General features: G+C 47.0%; 1 protein-coding gene across 1 annotated transcript; it reads left to right on the top strand.

Moving 5' to 3' along the window:
• Positions 1 to 32: 32 nt before the first annotated feature.
• Positions 33 to 9,166, top strand: ccdc32 (coiled-coil domain containing 32). Its single transcript, XM_033026592.1, has 4 exons — positions 33 to 85; positions 1,070 to 1,334; positions 6,698 to 6,854; positions 8,284 to 9,166. Exons 2-4 carry the CDS (start codon positions 1,082 to 1,084, stop codon positions 8,426 to 8,428), a joined length of 555 nt encoding a protein of 184 aa, XP_032882483.1. The 5' UTR covers positions 33 to 85; positions 1,070 to 1,081; the 3' UTR covers positions 8,429 to 9,166.
• Positions 9,167 to 9,528: the final 362 nt, after the last annotated feature.

Raw genomic sequence — 9,528 nt, 5'->3', positions numbered from 1 at the left:
CGGCGCGTGTCTGTGTCGCGAGCAAAGATTGGTCGCGAGAGGCAGCGGTTGGGAACAAAGATCTTATAGCGGGAATGTCGTTGGGGTGAGTGTCGCGCGGCGCCCCCCGCCATGCCCTGTCACTGACCCCACCCCCCCCCCCCCCCCCCGCCATGCCCTGTCACTGACCCCCCTCCCCCGCCATGCCAGCGCCCCGACACCGTCACTGTCTCCCCCCTCCCCTCCCCCCCCGCCCAAACCCACCTGATCTCCCGGTGGCTCATCACTCCATCTCCCATTCCCACACTGACCTTTCAGTCCTGGGCAAAGACCTTAGAGCATTTGGTCTAAGATCTTTGGTCCTGGGCCTCCTCCATTGTCAGAGTGAGGCCCAGCATAACAACACCTCATATTTAACTTGGGCAGCTTACACCCCAGCGGCATGAATATTGACTTCTCTTAACTTCAAGTAGCCCTTGCTCCCCCTCCCTCGCCATCCCCTCCCCAGCAAAGATCCTATAGCGGAGCAAGATAGACCACTCCTGCTAAATGCAATGGGCTGACGTGTAGTACGCAACGGAGCGGAACGTGGGCCTTTTTTTCATCCATTTCAGTAACCCGACCCGACCCGACTCGCAGTGTAATCAACGTTGCGGGGGAACAGTTTGTGTTAATAAATTATAATTCTGAAAATGAGGAGAAGATTTTTACCAAAGAACTTTTATTTTTACGAGGATGTTCCCGTAACCGGCTTCCGTCTCCGCACTAGTATCTTTGCTCCGCTACGGGATCTTTGGTACAGAGACGGAAGCCGGTTACGGAAATGGAGCCGAAAATTACCCATGAATCTGCCCATGACCGTACTACGTCTTTTTCGTCGAGTGATCTATCTTGCTCGCTATAGGATCTTTGCTTCCCAGTTCTCCCACCAGTCTCACTGTCTCCGACCACATTCTTCCCCCCTGAACCTGGTGGTGGTGGTGGTGGTGGTGTTAGAGCTGCCCCACTCCCCCTGGTAAGAAATTGGATCTTTTTTGTCTCTCTTTGCACGAGTCTGCACGAATCCTAAAAGATTATTGGCGGATTTCAGTTGTCTTTAGGAATGGCTGCCAGTGAAATCGAAACTGCTGAAGACTTGTGGGAGAGGATCTGTTCCGGACTGCCGGCTAACATGATGGATGCGAATGAAACCAGTTGCCCAGTCGATGAATGCTTCCCAGAATCTTTCTCTGAGATAGGCTGCCCCATTCCAGTCACAGTGTCGTGCACAGATTTGATGAACGACGAGAATGATGCAGAGGGGATCTATCCCTGGGCCCCCATGGCTGATTCTCAGCAGTACCTGGCAATGTTGGGTGAGTGCAATCTGAGGGTTTTGATATCAGACATCCTAAAGGTGGGGGAAGACAGAATCTGATCTCAGCATTGTAGCAGGGCGAATGCCTTGGCCAACCTAACCTTTGTCTGTTACCACAATAAAACGGCCTTGTTTCCCAGGCAAGTGCAGATGTGAAGGGCAGTGCACTATCGTTGATAATCAGGTTATGGTCTACACCAGGTGAAGTTCTGTATGCAATATACAGTCTTGTACTGTGTATAAAAGTGCAGAGAAGGTTCACCAGACTGATTCCTGGGATGGCAGGACTTTCATATGAAGAAAGACTGGATAGACTCGGCTTGTACTCGCTAGACTTTAGAAGATTGAGGGGGGATCTTATAGAAACTTACAAAATTCTTAAGGGGTTGGACAGGCTAGATGCAGGAAGATTATTCCCGATGTTGGGGAAGTCCAGAACAAGGGGTCACAGTTTAAGGATAAGGGGGAAGTCTTTTAGGACCGAGATGAGAAAATCATTTTTTACACAGAGAGTGGTGAATCTGTGGAATTCTCTGCCACAGAAGGTAGTTGAGGCCAGTTCATTGGCTATATTTAAGAGGGAGTTAGATGTGGCCCTTGTGGCTAAAGGGATCAGGGGGTATGGAGAGAAGGCAGGTACAGTATACTGAGTTGGATGATCAGCCATGATCATATTGAATGGCGGTGCAGGCTCGAAGGGCCGAATGGCCTACTCCTGCACCTATTTTCTATGTTTCTATGTATTGTTGATGCACTGTACTGCCTGGTACTGTAGAGTGTACCAGCACGGAAGACCCTTCATCCAGACTTGCCCATGTTGGACAAGATGCCCCATCTTTATTAGTCACACCTAGTCTAACTTGCCCGCAATTGGCCCATATGCCTTTCCTGTCCATGTACTCGGGAGGGAGGGAGTGCAACGTAGGTTCACGAGGTGAATTCCCGGGATGGTGGGACTGTCATGTGTTGATAGAATGCAGCAGCTGGGCTCGTATACTCTGGAATTTAGAAGGATGAGAGGCTATCTTATTGAAATATGTAAGATTATTAAGAGTTTGGACAAGCTAGAGGCAGGAAACATGTTTCCGATGTTGGGAGAGTCCAGAGCCAGAGTCCAGAGCTCTTAAAAATAGTGGAGTCAAGGGATGTGGGGAGAAGGCAGGAACGAGGTACTGATTGTGGATGATCAGCCATGATCACAGTGAATGGCGGTGCTGGCTCGAAGAGCCGTACGGCCTACTGCACCTATTGTCTATTGTCCAAATGTATTTTAACTGTTGTTATAGTACCTGCCTCAATTACCTTCTCTAGCAGCTCATTCCATTCACACACCACCCACTATGTGAAAAAAATATTAAATATTTTAAATCTAAACCATATGAAATCTTTCTTCTCTCACCTTAAACCTGTGTCCCCTGGTTCTTGATCCCCCTTGCGCACCAAGGAATATAGTCCTAGCTTGCCCAACCTTGTAAATCTTCTCTGCATTCTTTCCACGTTAATAACACCCTTCCCATAGCAGGGTAACCAAAACAGAACACAATACACCAAATGCAGCCTCATCAACATCTTGTTTAAGAAGGAACTGCAGATGCTGGAAAATCGAAGGTACACAAAAATGCTGGAGAAACTCAGCGGGTGCAGCAGCATCTATGGAGCGAAAGAAATAGGCAACGTTTCGGCCCGAGTTTCTCCAGCATTTTTGTGTACCCTCATCAACATCTTGTACGACTGTAACAATATAACATCCCAACTTCTATACAGTCCCCTGACTGATGCAGGCCAATGTATTGAAAGCCTTCTTTAGCAACCTATCTACCCGTGACGCCATTTTCAAGGGACTAAGTACCAACACTCTTAGATACTACTGCTCCACAACTCTGCCCATGGTCATACCATTCAGTGTGAAGTCCTGCCCTGGTTTGACTTCCCAAAATGCAAAACCTTGCACTTATCTGCTTTAAACTCCACTAACCATTCCTCAGTCCACTTACCCAAATGATCTAGATCTTGCTGTGCTTTTTGATAACCATCTTCAATTCCAACCACTTTGGTGTCATCTGCAAACTTACTAATCATGCTTTCTACACTCTCATCCAAATCGATGAGATAAACCACAAACAGCAAAGTGCCCAGCATCGATCCCTGAGGCACACCACTAGTCACAAGCCTCCAGTCCAAAAAACAACCTTCCACTATCACCCTCTGCTTCCATCCATGAAGCCAATTTTCTATACAGTCATCTAATTCTCCCTGAATCCCATGTGATCTAACCTTCCAGAGCAGCCTACCATGCAGAACCTTATCAAAAGCCTTGCTGAAAGTCATACATACAACATCCACAGTGGGCTCGCAAACAGACACTGACCAACATGCCCCATCTACACTAGTCCCACCTGCCTGCATTTAGCCCATATCCCTCTAAGCTTATCCTACCCATGTACCTGTCCAAATATGTTAAATGTTGTGATAGTACCAGCCTCAGCTATCTCCTCCAGCAGCTCGTTCCATACCCACCACCCTTGTGTGTAAAAGAGTTGCCTTCTTCTTCTTCTTCTTCCGTGTGGCATGCACAGCCTAAAGTTGCTGGACAACTTGTTCTATTTGATCTTCCGTTTGTGCACGTCGAGTTGATTACATTAGTCAAAACTGGGCGGACCACGTGAAGGTTGCAATCTTCCACCCCAAAGAGTTGCCCCTCAGATACCTATTAAGTCTTTCCCTCCTCACTTTAAACCCAGGTACTCTGATACTTGATTCCTTTGCTCTGGGTAAAAAACTGTGCATTTCCCCTGTCTATTCCTCTCATGATCATCTACACCTCTATATGATCACCCCTCATCCTCCTGCACCGCAAGGAATAAAGTCCTAGGCTGCCCAACCTCTCGCTGTAGCTCAGGCCCTCGAGTCCTGGCAACATCTTCGTAAATCTTCTCTGCACCCTTTCCAGCTTAAAAACATCCTTCCTGTAAGAAGGTGACCCAAACTGAACACAATACTCCAAATGTGGCCTCACCAATGTCTCGTACAACTGTAACATAACCTCCCTACTTCTATACTCAATACCTTGACTGATGAAGGCCAATGGACCGATATCCTGAGCCGAAAAACAACCGTCCACTGTCTCCCTCTGCTTCCTTTCATGAAACTAATTTTCTGTCCAGTCTGCTAGCTCTCCTTGGATCCCATGCGATCTAATCTTCCAGAGCAGCCTATCATGTAGAACCTTGTCACAAGAGATCAGAAGAGAGAGGAGCAGAATTAGGTCATCCGGCCCATCAAGTCTACTCCGCCATTCAATCATGGCTGATCTATCTCTCCCTCCCAACCCCATTCTCCTGCCTTCTTCCCATAACCTTTGACACCCATACTAATCACCGATCTCTGCCTTAAGTATATCCACCGACTTGGCCTCCACAGCATTCTGTGGCAAAGAAGTCCACAGATTCTCCACCCTCTGACTAAAGAAATTCCCCCTTATCTCCTTCCTAATAGAACGCCCTAAAATAAATAATGACAAATGCCTTGCAGAAATCCATGTCTACAGCTCTGCCCTCATCACGCTTTTTTTGTTCACATCTTCAAAAAACTCAAATTGATTTGTGCGACACGATCTCCCACGCACAAAACAGTGCTGACTATCCCCAGTCAGCCCTTGTCCATCTAAATGCATGTGTATCTTATCCCTCAGAATACTCTTTAGTAACTTTCCAACCTGATGTTAGACTCATGTAGTGCCTTGGCTTTTCCCTGCAGCCCTTCTTAATTAGAGGCACAACACTTGCCACCCTCCAGTCTTCAGGCCTGTATTAATGACAACTCATAAATCTCAGCCAGGGCACGTGCAATTTCCCACAGTCTCATCGGATATATCTGATCAGCTTCTGACCGGTTGCATCGTGGCTTGGTTCGGCAACTTGAGCGCCCAGGAGCGGAAAAGACTGCAAAAAGTTGTAAACACTGCCCAATCCATCATCGGCTCTGACCTCCCTACCATCGAGGGGATCTATCGCAGTCGCTGCCTAAATATGGCTGCCAGCATCATCAGGGATCCACATCATCCTGGCCACTCATCTCCCCGCTGCCTTCAGGTAGAAGGTACAGGAGCCTGAAATCTGCAACATCCAGATTCAGGAATAGCTGCTTCCCCACAGCCATCAGACTATTAAACTCAACTCAAACAAAACTCTGTACATTAATAGCCCATTGCACTTTATATGTATATTTATGTGTGTATATATATATATATATATTCAATGGTATATGGTCACACTGATCTGCTCTGTATTTATGCCTACTATATTCTATTGCGCTGAAGCAAAGCAAGAATGTCATTGTCCTATCTGGGACACATGACAATAAACTCTCTTGAATCTTGAATCTTGAGGTTCAGGGGATTGGTCTACTTTCACACGAGTTGGGGCCTTCAGCACCCATTTGACCGTAATACTGACTGTCCTCAAGACACTTCCATTGACTGCCCCTAGTTCCCCAGTCCCCATGTCTTTCTCCAAGGTAAAAACAGAGGAGAAATTCTCATTGAGGACCTTGACCATCTCCTGCGACTCCACACATAGTTGACCACTTTAATTCCTGAGGGGCCCCATTCTCCCACAGGTTACCTTGTCCCCTTAATGCCCTGTCCCACGGTACGAGTTCATTCCAAGAGCTCTCCCGAGTTTGCCGTGATTCGAACTCAGAGATTTACGGTAATGGCCACTCGTCGGTACTCGGGGCTCTCGTGAACATTTTTTAACATGTTGAAAAGTCTTCACGGGTCTTCCCGAATTTACCTGCCGTTAGCGAGTCTTCCCGAGTACCTGCAGTTAGCGTTACGAGCCGCTAAGAGACGTCCCCGAGCTCCGACGTACCCGCTACGTTCATTCTCCGTGCTTACCACGAGTTTGATTTATTTTTAAACTCAGGAGAGCTCTTGGAATGAACTCGTACTGTGGGACAGGGCTATATCTTAGGTATATCCTTAATATAATCTGCCAGAGCCATCTCCTGTCCTCTTTTTGTCCTCCCAATTTTATTTTTTAATCTGCTCCTCAGTTCCCAAAACTGTTCCTTTTCCATCAAACAGCCTGCACCAGTCAACCTATGTGAGTTCCTGTCTTGGCCTTGGCCCAATTTAGAATTTTAACTCGTTAGCCCACCCTGTCTCTATCCATAACAATCTTAAACTTAATGGGACAGTGATGGTAAAAGGCTCATCCACAAACACTTCATCCACTTTCCCCACCCAATTTCCTAAGACTAGAACAAGCGTCGACCTCTCCCGCGATCTGCTGCTCATCCGATTATTTGCTTTGTGCATGTCTGGCGATGTTTGTGTATTGACTTTACTCATACCGATAGAAAACCGCCTGAGGAAACTGAAGGGTTTGAATGAAGAGCCAAGTTCAAAAGGGATGCTCAGAAGTCTGTCACAGGCAAAGAAAGAATGCTGGGACCGTTTCTTACATGAACAATGTATATCAGAGATGTACATCGATGGATACGAGATGGACCAGAGGTACGATCTGCAGTAACCCAGGATTTATGCTTGGAATTTTACAATAGGGAGACATGTCCCAATTCCTCACGTTAAGCTCAATGGCATTTTTTGATGATGATGAAACTTTATTGTCACTGGTACCTAGCTAGCTGCTGTGAAATTCTTTGTGTTTGAAAGTACACAAAAGAGTCGACACAAAGGCACCGATTAAGTTACAAAAAGTACTCGTCCCTTCTTCATCCCTCCCCCTGTGTTCTCATAGACATGGCCCGTCCACCTCAACCGGGCCGTGAGACTCCAATCTCATCCTCAGCCCAACCCGACTTCGTCCTCGGCCCCACTTGACCTCGGGCCTCCGACCCGAACGCCGGGTCTTCGACTCTTCGTTGGCTTCTCTCTAGGCCTGCTCAACTGGAGTGGCCCCACTCACCTGTAGTGTCCCCGCTCACCTGGAGTGTCTCCACTCACCGGGAGTGTCCCGGTCCGCTTCTCATCTAGGACCTAGAAAACTGATCCACAAAGTCATTCATCTGGCAAGGTAACGCTTCATTATTGCGAATCCTCCAATATGCTTGTAGATTTGTAATCTGTGTTGTCGGTCTGAGTTTCCTTGTCCTCGGTGGAATGAATGCTGAGGGTGTCACTAGATTTTGAATGGCCGTTCTCAGGCAGTCTGCTTCTCCACAAAGGACTGGATAGAATAGATGTGGAGAAGATGTTTCTATTCGTGGGAGAGTCGAGGACTGGAGGTCATCGCATCAGAATAAAAGGACGTTCCTTTAGGAAGGAGATGAGGAGGAATTTCTTTAGTCAGAAGGTTGTGAAACTGTGGATATTTTTAAGGCAGACAGATAGATTCTTGATTAGTACGGGTGCGTGGGGGTTATGGGGAGAAGGCAGAAGAATGCGGTTGAAAGGGAGAGATAGATCAGCCATAATTGAAGGGTGGGGTGGCTTTGATTGGCCTGAATGGCCTAATTCTGCTCCCATCACTTATGAACATGAACGTCCTGAGTACCAAATTCTGTTTTTAATTTGTGTCTCTGTGATGTCTTTATTATTTGTTATATTCCGATTATATGTTATTCCGATTAAATGTCTATTATTGTTATGTCTGTATTCTTTCTTTATGTGCTGCACGGAGAGGACGCTGGCGCTGTTTGTTCGCCGCTTCTCCGTTTGCTATTGTCTGTTACTATTGTAAAGCGACTTTGAGTCTTAGAAAAGCGCTATAAAAATAAAATTTATTATTATTATTATTACCACCGCCCTGGCTATGAGAAATGGGCAAGGGCTGGGAAATGTTACTGGATGTGCTGCACCCCATTATTGCTGTTGCAGGGGGATTATGATGTTGTCAGGGATTTGCTTTTCCATGCAGAAGGTTCGCAGTCTGTACACCTCTGAGGCCTCGTCCACTCTGTGACCATTCCCTCTCTTCTTCCAGCGCCATTGACCACCTGAAGCGGTGGGTGCTGCCCGACAGAGTTCCGGTCAACACAGAAGAGATTCAGCATCTGATCAGCCCTGAGGGGCGGTCTGCGAGCCAGGAAGAGCCTGAGGGACAGGGCAGCTCCAACCGTGAGCAGTGATGAGCAGCAATGCCATCCACCCTGTGAAACGTAGTTTGAGCTGAACACTGATCATCATCCAAGCTTTGAAATGTTGAACTGCTTCACATGGCATTGAAAACCAACCACAAATACAAATAATGTGTCTGATTTGTCCCAGCTGCTGAATCCAGTCCTTTACTGAATCTTGCGTGCATTTTAAATAGGGGGGGTGACACCCAGAGTCCCCACAAGGCCCCTCTGCCTCCACCAGTGCACAATGATCACCTTAACCCATTTTTGTCCAGTGAGGAGACGGCCAGGAGGGAATCCTAGATCTGAAAGGGAGTGGTGCCCTGGTGCACCTTAGCAGGGCGGCACAGTGGCTGGCAGAGCAGCTGCCTCACAGCTTCAGAGACTCGGGTTCAATACGGACGCCAGGTGCTGTCCGCAAATTTTGCACGTTCTCCCCGTGTCTGTGTGGGTTCCCCGCCACATCCCGAGGATGCGCTTGTCTGTAGTTCAATTGTCCTCTGTAAATTGACTAGTGTGTAGGGAGAAGATGCAAAAGTACGTTAGCACAGAACTCATGAAAACAAGTGTGGATCGATGATTGGCGTGGACTCGGTGGGCTGAAGGCCCAGTTCCCGTTGTATCTTTCAATCCGTTCAATTATCCTGATGATCTAAATAACCTTCAGTGCACCTGTATAGTGCAGAACTGTATAGTGATTCCAAAGTGTTGCAATTAAAGAATGTTACATGGCATTCCTCTGATCATTCATTCATTCTGCTGTGCACATTCTTTCTTCTCTGCTCAACCTCAATATTTTTGTATTGTTCAGAGCCAGACAGTCAACTATAGACCATTAAATGTCCCTGGATTTCTCCACCTGGGTAGAGTAAAATGAAATCATTTTTCAGATTCCAATGCTGACATTTCCCTGTCGTCCTTTACAGTTTCATTGTTGCCTTTTTGACAGTCTTTAAGAACTGCTTTATTGCCCATTTTCACAGACATTGTTCCCACTTGGATGTCACCTCTCACAGGACTAGGCAGAGGGAGCAGTGACTTATCCTGGTTTCTTTTGTGTAGGAAAGAACTGCAGATGCTGGTTTACATTGAGGATAGACACAAGATGT

This window comes from Amblyraja radiata, chromosome 9 (assembly GCF_010909765.2).
Source record: "Amblyraja radiata isolate CabotCenter1 chromosome 9, sAmbRad1.1.pri, whole genome shotgun sequence".
In the NCBI taxonomy this organism is placed as follows: domain Eukaryota; kingdom Metazoa; phylum Chordata; class Chondrichthyes; order Rajiformes; family Rajidae; genus Amblyraja; species Amblyraja radiata.
This window is presented reverse-complemented; position numbering and strand designations above follow the sequence as displayed.